The sequence below is a fragment of the Oratosquilla oratoria genome, unplaced genomic scaffold (genome assembly GCF_046742065.1).
Source record: "Oratosquilla oratoria isolate Oo_2021 unplaced genomic scaffold, ASM4674206v1 SCAFFOLD45, whole genome shotgun sequence".
NCBI lineage: Eukaryota > Metazoa > Arthropoda > Malacostraca > Stomatopoda > Squillidae > Oratosquilla > Oratosquilla oratoria.
The window spans coordinates 3,563,960-3,583,255 of NW_027467710.1; the positions used below are offsets into that span (position 1 = coordinate 3,563,960).

The following is a 19,296-nucleotide window of genomic DNA, read 5'->3' on the forward strand; positions in this document are numbered from 1 at the left end:
TTTGCTGTGGCAATAAATGATATCTTGGAAGAAATTGCACCACCTGTAAAGAGCTCCCTTTTGTGGATGACTTGGCAATTTATTGTACAAGCTATGATACTATTTCAGCCTGCAAGCATTTACAAAATTCAATTAATGCTGTCAGTAGATGGGCTGACTCATGGGGCTTTAAATTCTCAACCATAAAAACCACTGCTGTACGTTTTACTCGACATAGACAAAGAGAAGTAATTCCAACCTTAAATCTAAATGGAACCATTTTACCATATGAAGAAGAGGTAAAATTTCTTGGCATGATTTTTGACTCAAAATTGACTTGGACCAGCCATATTGATACCCTGAAGACAAAAGCCAGGAAATCATTGAACATCTTGAAAGTTATATCTTTAGTTGGGGAGCAGATAAAAGATCACTGCTAATGCTATACAATACTCTTTGCCGATCCAAAATTGATTATGATTGTCAAATTTATTCCTCTGTTTGCAAAACTAGACTGAAGGAACTTGACAGAGTTCATAATATGGGCCTTAGAATACAGTATGCTCAGGGGCATTTAGAACATCACCAGTAGAAATCATTTATGTAGATTCTGGTGAACTGCCACTTGACCTTCGTAGAGAGGAACTAGGACTAAGACTTTTATTTAAGATCAAGATAGACCGTAAAAACCCTGCCTTTGATATTATCAAAAATGTAAATGGTGATGATTTGAAAGGTTCTAGATCTTCAAAACCCCTTCAAGTCAGAATGAATGAACAAGTAGAAGATATATCTATCAAGACCCAGAACGTTTTTCAAGTGGGCCATCCACATATTCCCCCTTGGATTACCCCTGAAATATCAAAATGCTCTATAGAGGTAACCAAAAGGAACACTCCCATTGAGCAGGTGAAGTCTATATTTTTAGAACATAATAAAATACATGAAGAACACATGAAGATTTATACTGATGGATCCAAATCAAATGATGGAGTTGGATATGCTGTCATCCATGATGACACATCATACTTATCTAAACTTCCTGATTCAGCCTCCATATTCACTGCAGAAATAACAGCAATTAATCATGCTAAGTAATACATGAAACCAAAGGAGATGCATTTGTAATTTATTGTGACTCAAAGAGTGTCTTGGACAGTATTAGCTGTTTTAATAGCTTTCACCCCTTTAATACAAAAAGCTCAGGAGTGGCTATTTCATATTTCCTGCCGACACAAAGAGGTTCATTTCTGCTGGGTTCCATCACACGTGGGAATCCATGGTAATGAACTAGCTGACAAGGAAGCAAAGGAAGCTGCACAATGTAACAACATGCCAAATACCAAGATACCACATTCTGACATGAAAAGAATAATAAAATCCCATATTTTAAACAAATGGCAAGAGCAATGGTCTTCCCCAGTTTTAGCTAATAATAATAAGTATAAAAATATTAGAAATTTCATAAATCCACGGGTCTCCGATTTTAACTTGAACTGCAAAAAGCAGGTTATATTAACCAGAATAAGGATTGGACACACCCGCCTAACCCATAAATTCATCCTGGATAGTGACGGTGCACCTGAGTGTGCTCATTGTGGCGCTTTGATGTCAGTTGAGCACATTCTGGTGCACTGCCCAAAGTTTTTAAATATAAAGACGAAGTACAATCTTCACTCAAAATCTCTCAGAGAGATTTTGGGTGAAGAAGCTGATATTGATAAACTTTTTGGATTTTTAAAAGAAAATCTTTTCAATGAAATTTAGATCTCTATCAAAACAATTTTATTTACTTCTACTTTTTATCTATTTATTTTTTATTTTTTTAACCAAATTTAATGATTTTATATTTTATAAAAATTTGATCTTTTACCCACTCACCAATCAATCATGACGGCGCTGAATGACCTCCTCGGTCCCAGTGCCTGGCCTCTGGCCTAAATATCATACCATACCATACCTTTCATGCATCACATCATCCATACACAACCACTCTCCATTCACCCCTATTTTCTGTTTTTCTATCTGTTTTCTTAACATTACATAATTTGAAAGGATGTTGATTTAGTTATATGATCAGGAGTCACCAAACTACTGCCCACAAAGTCAGTTCATCTGGCCTGCCAATACATTGTACATGTTAGTAAATGTGGGTAAAAATATATGATGGTTGTTTTTATTTGTTGTGTATTCACAACTGCACTGTATGGGGCAGAAACATAGAACATAAGAGAAGAAGAGAGAAGGAGTTTGAATGTGTTTGAGATGAGGTGTCTGAGAAGTATGATGGGGGTTACTAGGCTAGATAGAGTGAGAAATGAGGAGGTGAGGAGGAGAACGGGTGGAAAAGGAGCTGGGAGATAGGGTTGATGAAAGAATATTAGGATGGTTTGGACACATGGAAAGAATGAGTGAAGAAAGACTAGTAAAAGAGGTATGGAAGGCAGATGTGGAGGGAGTGAACATGAGGGGACGTCCTAGGATGAGGTGGATGGATGGGGTGAAGGGGGCTTTGGGGAAGAGGGGAATGTCAGTTGAGGAAGGACAGGAGAGGACAGAAGACGGGTGAATGGAGAATGGTTGTATATGGATGATGTTGTGATTGCATGAGGTGGAATGGGCAGGGGGGTGGGGGTGAGGTAGTATGTGTGAGCAAAATTTGACGCAGCCCGAATGGATTTCTCCCCATCCTCTCATTTTATGCAATGGGGGGTCGCCGATTTAATGAAGCGGCCTTGCTGTGGATGTACTGTCTTGCGACACTTCTTCTGACCCAGGGCGGTGGACAAGGTGCAGGGATGACCCGTCATCCAGGAGGTGCTCAGATAAGAGGGAGGGTGGAGGGGTTAGGAGTGTATTCAGGGATGGAATGGGTGGAAATGATTTTATGCCTTTTCCTTTTTGGCTACCTCCTTTGTAAGGGGGAAAAAGCCTTGGTGTATGTATGTATGTATTCACAGTACTATATGGAACAAAATGGTTATGCAGCCTGTGGTCATCATTCTTGTAGTTATTTGGCAAAGTGTGAAAAAAAAGTTTGGTGACCCCTGGTATAAGATTAACAGATACTTGTTACCTAATCTTTTTTGTCTTTGTAGACTGGAGCACTGGACTTGAGCACCATGGAACATGTCTTGCTGCAGGCTAAGGGTCTTCCAGAGCTCTGGGTTATTCCATCTCTGACCACTGCTTGGACCACACTCATTAAATTGCCCTTCAGTAAAGGTAATCATTAAACTATTAGTTAATTTTATGATTGAGCTTTGCCCCAGTCCCTTCCAAGTTATATGTAATCAGTGAATGATGGGATTGGAACAAGACTTGAAGTAGGAATGTTTTGAGGTTGGTGAGAACAGAACAGAAGAACTTAAGCATAAAGGAGACTGCAAGAGACCATAAGACCTACACTAACAACCTTCATGTCCATTACCACCTGTCATCCACATCCAAAATTTATCATATCTCAAACAACCAATAGTTTCAACACTCACTACATGGTTACTAAGGCTATTCCATTAATTAACCACTCTATTGGTAAAACAGTTCTTACCTATTTCCTTCTTAAGTCCAAATTTGTCCAGTTTTAAATCCATTATTATGATTCCTGGCCTGCTGTCTTGTTTGCATCATCCTTGTTAAAGCTCTTGACCCATTTGAATACCTGTATTAGATCACCCTGCCCTCTATGGCTTTCCAGAGCATGTAAATAAAAGGAAAGGGTGAATTGGCTGTGTGTTTGTAAAATGGTTGTCTTAAGGTGAAGGTAGAAATGAAGAAAATAGAAAGTTGTTTTTAGTGGACTGAATATCCTTTTAAGAAAATAACACCTTTTATTTTGCGTCAAAACGCTCCCCCTCAAAGGTTGTCTGTTGGTTGAACATGTGAGGTTGTAACTTTTAAAAACTGTCCCAATAACAGTTTATTTATTTAATAATAGGATGCTGTTTCCATGAGAATTAATTCTGTGGATTTAATTTTTGAGTTTGGTTTTATTGTTTCAGTGGGTCTTTTGAAAGAGAGACCTGGGGCAATGGATTGATTGATGGATCATTGTTTTGCTATAGTTAATGTATTTACTTGATTTGTCTCCTCTTCCTCTCTTAATTAATTTCCAAAACATCAAGTAGAGAAGGAAAGGTAAAAGGTGCAGATGGAGGGATGATAATGGAAGAGACAGCAGTAAGAGGAAGATGGACTGAGTATTTTAGGGAGTTGCTAAATGTGAAGGAGGATAGGGAGGGAAAGGTAGTTGCAGTGGGAACCATGATGAATGAGGAAAATGGAGGAGAAATAAGGAAGGATGAAGTGAAGGCAGTTGTTAAGATGATAAGAGCAGGTAAATCACCAGGGTTGGATGGATGTCATGCAGACTGTCTGAAAAAAGGAGATACAGTGATGATAGACTGGTTGGTGAGGTTATTTAATGTTTGTTTAAGAGAGAGTAGAGTGCTGGAGGAGTGCCTGTATAGTTCCACTTTACAAGGGAAAAAAGGACAAATTTGAGAGTAGTAGTTTCAGAGGTATCACTTTGTTAATGTAGTTGGGAAGGGTAATAGGAGGGCCTTGATTGAGAGGATTAGGAGAGGAATAGAAGGGATATAGGAAAGAGGCCAAATGCAGAGTATGGGAGTCCAGTATATTTGACGTTTCGCCCAGCAGGGCGAAACGTGAAATAGAAGGAATAATTGGTGAGGAACAGTGTAGGTTTAGGACAGGTAGGGGTTGCGTAGATCAGATTTTTGTGGTAAGACAGATATGTGAGAAAGCTATAGGAAAAGGTAAGGATGTTTTTTTGGGCATTTATGGATCGGAAGAAAGTCAAGCGTAAGTACACATGGGAGAGGGTGGTTGATAGAAGGGTGGTAGATAGGGCATTGATGGATTATGTAGTGGTAAATAGGATTATTATAGGAACAGTTGAGGATGTACATGTTCTAAGGGGGGAGGGTGGGAGAATATCATCATTTTTTGGTGAAAGGTAAGTTGAGAGTGGAGGATAGATGGAGAAAGAGGAAAGGGACAAAAGGTAGGGAGGTGCTTAGAGTGAACTCTTTAAATGAAAAGAAGGAGGAGTACAAGAAGAAGCTGAGAGAGTAGTGGGAGGGAGTGAAGGATAGAGTAGGGCTAGGTGTGGAGGAGGAATGGGGATGGTTCAAGGAGGGAGTCACAAAGTGTGCAAGGATGGTGTGTTGAACAAGAAGGACAGGAGGAAATAGAAGGAAGGGTAGTGAATGGTGGGATGAGGAAACAAAGAAGGTTGTAGAAGAGAAGAAGCGAGCTTTCACAGATTGGTTACAAAATAGGACGAGGGAGTCGTACATACATACCATATACCAAGGCTTTTTTTAATGTTGAAATTCATCTCACTTTTCCGACTCCATTCCTATATTTTGTCTAGGTCTTCTTGTAGCGATATGCAATCTTCTTCTGTTCTTACTCTCTTGAGTAATTTGGCATCATCAGTAAAGAAGTTCATATAACAGTTTACTCCCTCATCCATATCATTTATATATATGGCAAACATTAAAGGAGCTAGTATAGAGGCTTGTGGGATGCCACTTTTCACATCTTCCTGGTTTGAATTTTTGTCTCATTTTTCTCACAGTTAAGAAATCCTTCATCCATTCGAGCAGTTTACCTTGTATTCCTCTTATTTCAATTTTTCTTATTAATTTTTTGTGTGGTACTTTGTCGAGATGTTTGAGATGAGGTGTCTGAGAAGTATGATGGGAGTTACTAGCCTGGATAGAGTGAGAAATAAGTAGGTGAGGAGGAGAACAGGGGTGGTAAGGGAGTTGGGTTTGGACACATAGAAAGAATGAGTGAAGAAAGACTAGTAAAAGAGGTATGGAAGGTAGATGTGGAGGGAGTGAATATGAGGGGTGACCTAGGATGAGATGGATGGATGGGGTGAAAGGGGCTTTGGGGAAGAGGGGAATGTCTGTTGAGGAAGGACAGGAGAGGACAGAAGACAGGGGTGAATGGAGAATGGTTGTATATGGATGATGATGTGATGCATGAGGTTGAATGGGTGAGAAAAATTTGACACAGCCCAAAGGGATTTCTTCCAGTCTTCTCCTTTTCTGCATGAGGGATGGAGAGTCGGGGGTCGCCGATTTAATGAAGTGGCCTTGCTGTGGATGTGCTGTGTCTTGTGACACTGCTTCTAACCCAGGGCAGTGGACAAGATGCAGGGATGACCTGTCATCCAGGAGGTGCCAAGATAAGAGGGAGGGTGGAGGGGGAGTGGAGTGTATTAGGGATGGAATGGGTGGGGATGGTTTTTATGCCGTTTTGAGGGAGGGTGGAGGGGAGTGGATTGTATTAGGGATGGAATGGGTGGGAATGGTTTTTATGCCTTTGTTTTTTGGCTACCTTCCTTGTAAGGGGGAAAAGTCTTTGGTATATGTATTTACCTAGTTGTATTATACGGGAAGGGAGCTATGCTCGTGGTGACCCATCTTTGTATCTTTCAGCATCAAGTTTTTTCTTTAAATCTTGAATAGTATTTGCACACACTGTTTCTTTATCTAAGTTGTTCCATATATCCAGCACTCTGTGTGGGAAGCTATTCTTTTTCTGATCTCTTCTGTAGTTGTCCTTTTTGAGTTTCTTTTCATGACCTCTTGTTTTTCCATTGTCTTTTTTAGTAAATCTTTTCTGTCAAGGATTTCCATTTCTTTCATGATTCTAAATATAGTCAGCAGATCACCTCTTTCTCTTCTTTGCCCTAGTGTTGGTAGTTCTAATTTCGATAATCTTTGTTCGTATGTTAATTTGGAAAGAGCTGGTGCCAACTTTGTTGTTGCTCTCTGTATTCTTTCTAGTTTTCTTATATTCTTTTTAGCACTGGGTGTCCATAGTGTCACTGCATATTCCAGTTTTGGTCTAATCAATGTGACTAATATTTTTTTAATCATTTCTTCATCCAAGTATTCAAATGCCACTTTCATTGACCATAGTAGGTTGTAGGTTTCACCAACCATTTTGTTTATATGTCTATCCAGTGTCATGTCTTTGCTGATTATCACTCCAAAGTCCCTTTCCGAGTGGACTATTTTATTTCTTTTCACCAATTTTGTAATTTTTTGAAATTCTGTTTTTGCTTTTTCCAAACTCCATTATGCTACACTTCTTGATATTGAAGTTCACTTCCCACTTTTGAGTCCATTTCCAGATTTTGTCCAAGTCTGATTGTAATGAATCGGTCCTCCTCTGTTCTTACCCTCTTCAATATTTTTGCATCATCTGCAAAGAAATTCATATAACCTTCAACTCCTTCATCCATGTCATTTATGTATATGGCAAACATGATTGAAGCCAGCACCGACTCGTGTGGAACACTGCTTATCATTTCTTCCCATTTCGAGTATTTGTCTCTAATTACTACCCTCATTTTTCTCCCAGTCAGGAAATCTTTCATCCATTCTAATAAATTACCTGCAATGCCACCGATTGATTCTAATTTTCCTATTAATTTCTTGTATGGTACTTTGTCAAATGCCCTTTGTAGATCTAGATAGGCACAGCCTGCCCGTCCATCTCTCTCATTTATTATATCTATTAGTCTTGAATAGAAGCAGATTAGGTTTGTTGTACATGATCTTCCCTGTCTAAATCCAAATTGGCCCAGGCTTAGTATAGTTTTTTCTTCCAGATGTTTAACCCATCTACTTTTGATCACTTTTTTACTTATTTTAGCTACTGCGCTTGTTAGGGGGACCAGTCTGTAGTTAGTTGGATTTTCCTTGTTTCCTCCTTTATATATTGGTACAATGTTTGCATTTTTCCAGTCTTGTGGTACTTTCCCTTCTTTGAGCGAGCATTTGATTATACATACACATACATATACCAAGGTTTTTTCTCCCTTACAAGGGAGGTAGCCAAAAAGAAAAAAGAAAAAGGCATAAAATCATTCCCACCCATTCCATCCCTAAATACACTCCATTCCCCTCCACCCTCCCCCCCCATCTTAGCACCTCCAGGATGACAAGCCATCCCAGCACCTTATCTACTGCCCTGGGTCAGAGGCAGTGTCGCAAGGCACAGCACATCCACAGCAAGGCCACTTCATTATAGTTTGTATTTTATCTGTTAATTCCTCTACACATTCCTTCAGTATCCAATTTGCAATTCCATCTGGACCATGCGATTTTCTAATGTCAAGGTTTTTTATTTGGTCACTGATTTCCTTTTTTGTTACAGTTGTCTCCTTCATTTAGGGGGATTTCTGTCTCTCTATTCCCTCACAGTTAGTTGTGTTCTCAATTGTGAATACCAATTTGAAGTGGTTACTCATAACTTCTGCTATTTATTGTTCTTCTGTGTATTCATGACTTCCTTGGTGCAGTTTTACTATTTCTTGTTTGTTTTTTAGTTTACCATTCACATATCTATAAAATGGTTTCGATTGTTCCTTGCATTTTTCTATTATGTAGTAGAGCATGTGTTAGGATTAGAAATGGAGAGAGTGAGTGGTTTGAGATAAAGGTGGGACTTCGTCAGGGATGTGTTATGTTGCCCTAGCTGTTCAGTTTATACATGGATGGGGTGGTATGAGAGGTAAATGCAATAGTGGGTCAGGGATTGGAGAAGGTTAGAATGGAGAAAAGTGAGACATAAGTCAGTTGTTGCTGATGACACTGCTTGTAGCAGGATCGGAGGAGGGATTGGGGAAGTTGGTGACAGGGTTTGGGAAGGTGTGGGTAAAAGTATGGTGGTGAGATGTACAAGGGGAGAAAGTGGGAGCAGACTGGAAGTGAGTATTAAGGAAGAGAGACTGGAAGAAGTGAATAGTTTTAGATACTTGGGTGCAAATGTGGCAGGAAAGGGAGGAGTGGAGGTGGATATAGAATGTAGATTGAGAGAAGCAAGTAAATGCCTGGGAGGATTAAAATGTGTAATCAGAATAGACATTTGGGAATGGGTGCTAAGAGGAGATTGTATAAAGAAGTGATTGTGCTGACAGCACTGTATGGGGCAGAAACATGGAACATAAGAGAGGAGGAGTTAGAATATGTTTGAGATGAGGTGCCTGAGAAGTATGATAGGGGTTACTAGGATGGAGAGAGTGAGAAATGAAGAAGTGAGGAGGAGAATGGGGGTGGAAAGAGAGTTGGGAGATAGGGTTGATGAAAGAGTATTGGAATGGTGACACATGGAAAGTGAGTGAAGAAAGACTAGTAAAAGGTGTGTGGAAGGAGTGAACATGAGGGGCAACCTAGGATGAGATGGATGGATGGGGTAAAAGGGGCATTGGGTAAGAGGGGAATATCTGTTAAGGAAGGATGGGAGAGGACAGAAGTTAGGAGTGAATGGAGAATGGTTGTGTATGGATGATGCTGTGATGCATGAGGTGGAGTGGGGGGGTGAGGGAGTATGTGTGAGAAATAAATTGACGCAGCCCAAAGGGATTTCTCCCCATCTTCTCCTTTTCTGCATGAGGGGACAGAGAGTGGGTTACCGATTTAATGAAGGGACCTTGCTGTAGATGTTCTGTGTCTTGTGACACTGCTGCTGACCCAGGGCAGTGGGCAAGATGCAGGGTTGACTCGTCATCCAGGAGGTGCCAAAATAAGAGGGAGGGTAGAGGGGAGTGGAGGGTGATGGGGATGGAATGGGTGGGAGTGTTTTTTATGGCTTTGTTTTTTTGGCTACCTCCCTTATAAGGGGGGAAAAAGCCTTTGGTATGTATGAATGCATTTCTGTAGTTGTATTTAATGGGAAGTGGAGCTGTGCTTATGGTGTCCTGTCTCTGTATCTCACCATAACTTATTTGATCTTAGATTCTTGTATTATTTTTGCACACACCATTGTTTCATCTAGTATGTTCCATACTTTGACCACTCTGGAGATTTTTTTCCTCCCCTCTTCTATAACTGTCCTTTTTGAGTTTCCTTCCATGTCCTCTTGTGTTTCTCTTATCCCAATTTAGTAAGTCTTCTCTATCAAGGATATCCTATTTCCTCCTTTATAAATTGGTATGATAGCATTTTCCCAATCTTCTGGTATTTTTCCCTCTTTGAGCGAGCAACTTATGTTACGTATTTTGTCTGTTAGTTCTATACAATTTTTTAGTAACCAGTTTGTTATTCCATCTGGGCCGTGTGATTTCCTAACATCAAGGTTCATTAATTGGTCCATTACATGAAATTAGATAATTGTTTGACCTCAAACCAAGGAGATAACCTTTTAACTTTTTAGCTGTTTCCTAAATTGAGAGAAGAAAGATGTCTGGGGGGATATGAAAAGTACATACATATACCAAAGGCCTTTTCCCCCATATAAGGGAGGTAGCCAAAAAACAAAGGCATAAAATCCACTTGCACCTATTCCATACCCCATTCCCATTCACCCCACTCCCTCTTATCTTGGCTCCTCCTGGATGACAGGTCATCCTTGCATCTCATCCACTGCCCTGGGTCAGAAGCAGTGCCACAAGACAGCACATCCACACCAAGGCCACTTTATTTAATTGGTGACCCTCCTGTCTCTCCTCATCCAGAAAAATAGAAGACTGGGAAAAATCCCTTCGGGATGTGTGAAATTATTTTTCACATGTACACCCTCACCCCCCCCCCCATTCCCCACCCACTCCTGCTCATACATCACATCATCCATACACAATCATTATCCATTCACCCCAATCTTCTGTTTTATCCCTTCCTCAACAGAGATTCCCCTTTTACCCAATGCCCCTTTTACCCCACCCATCCATCTCATCCTTGGTCACCCCCTAATATTCACTACTTCCACCTCTGCCCTCCACACCTCTTTTACTAATCTTTCTTCACTCATTCTTTCCATGTGTCCAAACCATCCCAGTACTTTCATCAACCCTGTCTCACAACTCCCTTTCCACCCCCACTCTCCTCCTCACCTTGTTTCTCTATCCAGCCTAGTAACCCCTATCATACTTCTCAGGCATCTCGTATCAAAAACGTTCAAACTCCTCTCTTCCCCCTTTTACTTGTACATTCCATGTTTCTGCCCCATACAGTGCTGTCGGCACAATCCCTCCTTAGCATCAATTCCCAAATGGCTATTTCTCATTACACTTTTTAATTCCCCAAGGCATTTACTTCTCTTGCACACAAGTAACTAAAACTATCTACCTTCTCCAGTCTCTCTCCCTTAATGCTCACTTCCAGTCTGCTGCCACTTTCTCCCCTTGTACATCTCACCACCTTGCTTTTACCTACATTTACTTTTCAACTTCCTTCTTTCGCACACCTTCCCAAACTCTGTCACTTCCTCAACCCCTCCTCTGATCCTGCTAAATGTACAGTGTCGTCAGCAAATAACAACTGGCTTATCTCCCACACTTCTCCATTTTCTTTAACCATCTTCAATCCCTGACCCACTACCCTTGCATTTACCTTGCACCAACCAACTACATTTAACAAACTAATTCATCTAAAACTATTATACACACACATTTGTCCCCCTTTCCCTTGTAAATTGGAACTATACAGGCACTCCTCCAGTCCTCCAGCACTCTACCCTCTTATAAACAAACATTAAATAACCTCACCAGCCAGTCCACCATCACTGTACTTCACTATTTTTAGACATTCTGTATGACACCCATCCAACCCAGGTGCCTTACCTGCTCTCATCATCCTAACAGATGCCTTCACCTCATCTTTCCTTATTTCTCCTCCATTTTCCTCACTCATCACAGTCATTTTATTTGTGCTTCCCACTGCAACTACATTTCCCTCCCTATCCTCCTCCCATTATGCCTGAGGGGTATGACGGGGGTTACTAGGCTGCATAGATTGAGAAACAAGGAGGTGGGAAGGAGAACAGGGGTGGAAAGGGAGTTGGGAGGTAGGGTTGATGAAAGAGTTGGAATGGTTTGGACACTTGGAAAGAATGAGTGAAGAAAGATAAGTAAAAGAGCTGTAGAAGGCAGAGGTGGAAGGAGTGAACATGAGGGGGCAACCAAGGATGAGGTAGATGGATGGGATGAAAGAGGAGAATGTCTGTTAAGGAAGGATGGGAGAAGACAGAAGATAGGGGTGAATAGAGAATGGTTGTGTATGGATGATGCTGTGGTGCATGAATGGGAGTGGGTAGGGGATGGAGGGGGTTGAGGGAGTATGTGTGAAAAATAATTTGACACCGCATGAAGGGATTTCTCCGTCTTCTCTTTTTCTGGATAAGGGGGCAGAGAGGACGGGGTTACCAATTTAGTAAAGTGGCCTTGGTGTGGATGTGCTGTGTCTTGCAACACTGCTTCTGACCCAGGGTAGTGGGCAAGATGCAGGGATGACCCATCATCTGGGAGGAGCCAGGATAGGAGGGAGGGGGGTGAATAGAAGTGGAATAGGTGAGAGTGGATTTTATGCCTTTGTTTTTTGGCTACCTCCCTTTTAAGGGGTAGAGCCTGTTATATGTATGTATATATGTAAAATTCTCTGCCCATCTTTTTCTTACTACTGTCTCTTCCATTAACGTCTCTCCATCTGCATCTTTTACCTTTTTTTCTCTACTCGATTTGCCTCGTTTTCCTGTGTTAATTTATTTCCAAAACATCTTTTTATAGCTTTCAAAATTTTCTGGCATACTCTTAAACCATTTTACATCTGCTCTCCTCTTTGCTTCCTTTATCCTATGCTTTACTTCTCTTTTCTTTGTACCTATCATGTGATTCTCTCATCCTATTTTGTAACCAATCTGTGAATGTTTGCTTCTTCTCTTCTACATCCTTCTTTGCTTCCTCATCCTACCACTCATTACCATTCCTTCTTTTTCCTCCCATCCTCCTTGTTCCACATACCATCTTTGCACGCCTTATGACTCCTTCCTTGAACCATCCCCATTCCTCCTCTATGCCTAGTTCTACTCATCCTTCACTCCCTCCCACGCCCCTGTCAGCTTCTTCTTGTACTCCACCCTTTCTTTCTCATTTAAACAGTTTACTTTAAGCACCTCCCTACTTTCTGTCTTTTTCCTCTTTCTCCATCTATCCTCCACTCTCAACTTAACTTTCACCAAAAAATATGATATTCCCCCACTCTCTCCCCTTAGAACATGTACATCCTTAACTCTTCCTACTATTCTCCTGATTACCATATACAGTCCATTAAAGCCCAGTCTAACACCCATCCTCTTCCCTCACCCATGTGTACTTATTCTTGACTTTCTTTCTAAACACTGTATTTGCTACCATCAGCTCTTTAGATACATCACCATCAACCCTCCATTATTATTTTTTTCCTGAAATTCCACACTTCCCAACCACTCCATCTATTGGTTCATTTTCTACCCTAGTGTTAAGGTCTCCAAATACCACTACATTGACAATTGTCCCTAAACCCTGTTTGCACTCGTTTAAATCTATCCAAAAGGCCTCTTCTTTCCTCTACACTCTTCTCACTACCAGGCCCATATGCACTTACAAAGACCCACATCTCCCTACTTTCACCTTTATTCACATTAACCTTGAAGTAACCTACTCCATCACACATTTACCTATCTTTTCACTTACTAGTATAGCCACACCTCTCCCACATCCTCTCTTCACTCCAGAGACCCTCCCAACTACACTCCCAAACTCAAACTCACCCCTCCCTTTCAACTTGGTTTCACTCAATGCCAATACATCCATATTTCTTCTCACAAACATACTGCCTATCTCTTTCCTTTTACTCTCATCTGTACCACATCCATACACATTAAAAGACCGAAACCTTAGGATTCGGGTTGGAAAACTCCTCCGAAACCCTCGCATGCCTTTGCATTTTTAGGAGTATCCCCTTTGGGGCTACAGAGAGTAGGATGCCTAGTCCTTTTCCGGTCCCATTTTTGTCACCTTGTACGACTCAAGTGGGAACACTTGGTGGCAGTATTCTATTCCCCCACCACAGGATTTGGGGAAGCAAGAAAATGAATATTCAGAGAAGTGGTACAGGACAGTAAAAAGAGTGAAGGGACAGCATAAGAGAGGGACAGTCGCAGTATAACAAAGTATCATCATTTCTCTATGAATAGAGATTTCTTCTACCACAGACAAAATTGTGTGGCCCTGGTCCATAGGGGTGCTCCATACAGACCCTGAAGTAACAGCTGCGTGTTACTGATCAGCTTTTAACCCCACAATAACCTGTAGTCAATACCCCAGATGGGGAAATGAAAAGTGCTATGAGAAATATGTTTCTATGAATGAGCCCATGGCTCTGTATGGAGCAGACTTGGAATTTGAAGGAGGCAGAAAAGCCTAAAATTACCTGGGATGAAGTGATGGTGGTAAACCAGCTTTAGCTGTCAGGCTTTGCTTTGGAGGTGCTGTGTTTTCCTGCATTGCCTGTGACCCAAGAAATGTGGCAGGGGACAGGGGGGATCCTTCATCCATGAGAAGCTAAGATGGGAGGGACAATGAATTATTATTATTTATTTATTTATATATATATATAATATTTTAATGAATGTAGGTTGTGTATATGCTTTGATAAGAGGAAAGGCTTTTTGGTATATGTATGTCTGGTTTACTCCTTACTGAAAACTTACTTCATTTGTTATACTAATGTTCATATAATGCCCATTTGAACAGCAAGCCACCCTGTGAGTGAAGCCAACCTGACTTCTTGTATGCATAGTGTGGACCTTCTTCTCCGGCACTGTCCAGTTGCCATACAGACCACATCTCTCCTGCAACTGTGCTCTTCACTGCATCTTGGGACACTTGCTCTTGCCATTGCTGCTGCTGACCACACACACAGTCATGACCTGCAGGTAAATAGATTGTTTATCCAAAGAAACACCTTTTGAGGATGGAGCCTTTATTAGTGCAATGTTTTGCTTGTTAGAACTTTATCAAGTACCAAAAAAGAGAGAGAGAAAAAAAAATATATATATACTAACATAGTATGATTTCAGGACTAAACAAATTAAGTGATTATCTGTCAATAGAGAAACCAGATATAATGGGAATTATGGAGACAAAATGAAAAGGTCCACTACCATTAGATACTGTGTGACAAGGTCTGTACAACCCCTGGGGGACAATAGAACAGAGAAATAGGGTGGAGTTGTGGTTTTGACTAAGAAAGGTTTAAATGTGACAAAGATAACAAAAGGAAAAAATAATGTGGAGTTGATTATGATGTAAGTTGAAAACAGAAACATGAAAACTAGAAATTTTATAGTAATATAAAACACATACTTGGACAGATAGTGATCATTCCAAAATACTGGAAGACACAAAGAATGCATTAATTGAATTATTGAAAGAAGGAGGAAACATAGTAATTATGAGTGACTTTAACTCAAAAGACATATGTTGGGAAGAAATGACAGTGAAAGGTGGGAAACTTTGGGGAAATATACCACTGGATATGACCATTGAATACACATTGACTCAATGGGTAAAGGAAAATACCAAATATAGAAACAATGAAGAACTGTCAAGATTAGATTTAATATTTATATCAAAGCCTAAAATTTTTAGTTAAGGTTTATTCAACAATATAAAATACAATTTAGACATACATATATACAAATTTTTTTTTACAAAATTAGTAGTTGAAAAGGGAGAGCGATAAGCAAAGCTTATGGGGAGTTGCTCTCCCTTTAAGGATTTTTTTTTTTTTTGTTACATGTTAGTATGATACATACACATCTACACACATACATACACATATATACACACACACACACACAATGAGATGCGACACGACGTCCGCTAACTCCGACCATGGATAAAATGGAATACAGGACACCAATTGGGAAGAGTGACCACATACTAACAGAATTTGAACTAAAAGAACCAAATGATTTGAGAAGAAATGAGAAACATAGGAAAGAAAGACTAATGTACAACAAAACAGATTTTGAAAAACTTCGAAGAACTTTCTAAAAAGCGAACTGGGAAAACTTCTGAAATGAAGAAACAAAGATGGAAGAGAAGTGGGACATATTAAAAAAAATTGCTAGGAGGGAACAGACAAATATGTATCGAAGAAGAAACTAGAATGGGTGTACATAAAGTGCTGGTATAACAAAAAGTTGTAGTGAGGCTAAAGATAGAAGAGGCAAAGCTTGGAAAAGATAAAAAAAAAACAAAAAAAAAACAATGGCAAATATACATCAAACTAAGAAACGAATATGTAAAAATATGCAGGAAGAAAAAAGAAACTATGAAAAGGACATAAAAAAAATGCAAGGACCAACCCAAACTATTCTACAGGTCTGTAAATGACAAACTAAAAGATAAACATGAAATAGTGAAACTGCATGAAGGAAATAATATATGGCAGCGTCGTGAATCCACTTGCTCCTCATGACACCTACGTGTGCGGCACCGTATGGTAGGGGTTAAACATTTGGAAGAGATTAATATACTAAATCCAAACCAATTTGGATTTAGATGCAGAAGATCATGTACCACAAACTCATTGGCTTTTACTCAAGGCTAATAGAAGTAATATTAGAAAGGGATGGATGGACAGATTGTGCCTTCTCAGATTTACAAAAAGCATTTGACAAAGTATCACACAAAAAGCTACTAAGAAAAATTGAAGCAAAAATGGAGTACAAGGAAAGTTATTGGAATGGATGAGAGATTTCTTGAATGGGAGAAAAATGAGGGTGGTACTTGAAGACAAGAACTCAACCTGGGAAGAAATAATAAGTGGAGTCCCACTAGGTTCTGTATTGACTCCAATAATGTTTGCCATATATATATATATATATATATATATATATATATATATATATATAATATATATATATATATATATATATATATATATATATAAATGACATGGATGAAGGTGTGGAATGTTATATGAACTTCTTTGCAGATGATGCAAAACTACTAAAGAGAGTAAGTTTAGAGGAGGATTGTAAATCACTACAAAAAGACCTGGACAAAGTCTGGAAATGGAGTCAAAAATGCAAAGTGAATTTCAACATCAAGAAATGTAGTGTAATGGAATTTGGAAAAACAAAAAATAGAATATCGGGACAATATAAAATAGGTACAAAGGAAGTAAAAAAAAAAATTCAACTCTGAAAGGGACCTAGGAGTAATCAGCAATGACATGGCACCAGACAAACATATCAGAATAGTCCGAAAAACTTTCAATTTATTAAGATCAATGAAAGTGGCCTTTGACTACCTGGATGAAGAAATGGAAAAGAAAATATTAGTTACATTGATAAGATCAAAGCTGGAGTACGCTGTGACACTGTGGACACCCAGTACTAAAAAGAATATAAAAATGGCACCAACACTCTCCAAATTGACATATGAACAAAGATTGGCCAAACTCAAACTACCAACTCTAGAACAAAGAAGAGAAAGAGGAGATCTACTGGCCATATACATAATTATGGAAGTCCTTGATAGAGATGATTTACCAATGTGGGGGGGGGGGACACAGAGGACAAGAAAAAAATTAAAAAAGGATATTTACAGAAGAGATCTGATAAAGAATAGCTTCCCACACAGAGTGGTAGATATCTGGAACAAATTGAATGAGGAAACTGTGCAAAAACTATACAAGAATTTAAGATCAAACTGAATGCTGAAAGATACAAAAGCTGGTCACTACGAGCTTAGCTTTCTTCCCATATAATATAACTAGGTAAATGTATTTAATAATGCTCTAACAAGTGAAATGCCATACTGATAATGGCTCCATCCTCACATGGTGTTTCTTTTAATAGACTTGTCATCAACTGCCAATTATATACAAATAAAAAGTTTCCATTCAGTGATGTTGTTCATAGGGCCTGTGGACTTTGAGGAGGCAGGTTCTGAAGTTATTAACATTCCTTAAATGGAGATAAGTCTCTAGTTATGAAAGAACATTATATTTGATGCTCTTTTATACATCTCTGGGAAGAAACTTTGGACTGTTGTTTGTATTGTATTAAAGTGGGATTGTTCCTGAAAGTGGTACATACCACAATAGACTGCTGAAGTCTGTACTTTATCAAACTCCTCTAAATATTTACCCAACTTAGAAACCATTCCCAAAATAATTCATTTATTGTCAACTTGTAAGCATATATGTGGTCTTTTCAGGGTTTAATTGATGCCTACCCACATGCTCAGCTGAAGGCCCAGTATGAAAGAATAAAGACTCGAATGACTTTCCCCAGGAATGCACAGGTGAGCCACACTTGTACTTCTGCTCCTTTCTTTAATTTTCTTCATCATAGTGTCATTCAATCAATCCATTGCACCAGGTCCCTGACCACGACACAGCAGAACACCACACACTACACCCAACACTAACAATGCCTTCATGGTGGCATAATTTTATGCCAATGCCATTGTATGGGGCAGAGACTTGGAATTTGAGAGGCAGAAAAAATTTAAATGTTTGAAATTAAATGTCTGAGAAGTATGGTAGGGGTTACTAGATTGGATAGAGTGAGAAACAAGGAGGTGAGGAGAGCGGGAGTGGAAAAGGAAATGGCAGATAGTTGGTGAAAGATTACTGGGATAGTTTGGACATGTGGAAAGAATGAGTGATGAAAGATTAGTAAATGAGATGTGGAAGGCAGAGGTAGTTGTAATGAACTTAAGGGGACAACCAAGGATGAAATAAATGGGTGAAGAGGGTGTTGAGCAAGAGAGGAGTGTCTTTTAAGCAAGGAAGGGAGAAGGCTGGAGATAGGGATGAGTGGAGAGTGAATGTGTATAGATGATACTTATGTAAGGAAGAGAGGGGCAGGGGATGGGGGTAGGGGTTGCATACGTGTGAATGATGTTTTGATGCAGCCTGAAGGGATTTCTTCCTGACCCCTCTTTTTCTGCATGAGGGGGTGTTGGTGATTAAGCAAAATGGCCTTGCTGTGTATGTTCTGTGTTTAGCTACATTGCTTCTGACCCAGGGCAGTGGGCAGGACTCAGGGATGACCCATTATCCTAGAGGAGCTAAGATGAGTTGGGGTCAAAGGGTGGTGGATGTGAGTATGCACATGAATTTGACTTTACTACCTTATTAGGGGGGGGAAAGTCTTGGTATATAGATAGATAAACTTGATGTTCCTGTGGTGCAGGGATAGAAATACCTCTGCTGTTTCAATGCATGTTATTAAAGGTTAGGGGACTGGGGATCCCATCTTTTATTTTCTCCTACAAAGAGTAGAGTTATGCTGTGAATCGAAACTCCCCTTATCAGAGGACTTTGTAGCATGGAAATTAATGAACTATGCCTTTGGTCTAACTCACTGGTGGCAGATTACAAACTGCTGTCATCTCATCCTTAGTCGCAAGTATTGATGCTCTAACCTGCTTGGCCAACTAGCATCCACATTAGTAGATACATATTTTGACCACTATATATGTATATAATT

The 19,296-nt window shown here is 39.7% G+C and overlaps 1 protein-coding gene across 1 annotated transcript in view; it reads left to right on the forward strand.

The window, feature by feature from the left end:
• LOC143023169 (kinetochore-associated protein 1-like) overlaps positions 1-19,296 on the forward strand; it is a 182,299-nt gene that overhangs the window by 153,271 nt on the left and 9,732 nt on the right. Inside the window, exons 27-29 of the mRNA XM_076181690.1 lie at positions 3,078-3,204; positions 14,537-14,718; positions 18,017-18,103. Of these exons, the coding sequence (XP_076037805.1) occupies positions 3,078-3,204; positions 14,537-14,718; positions 18,017-18,103 (396 nt within the window). The remainder of the gene's footprint in view (positions 1-3,077; positions 3,205-14,536; positions 14,719-18,016; positions 18,104-19,296) is intronic.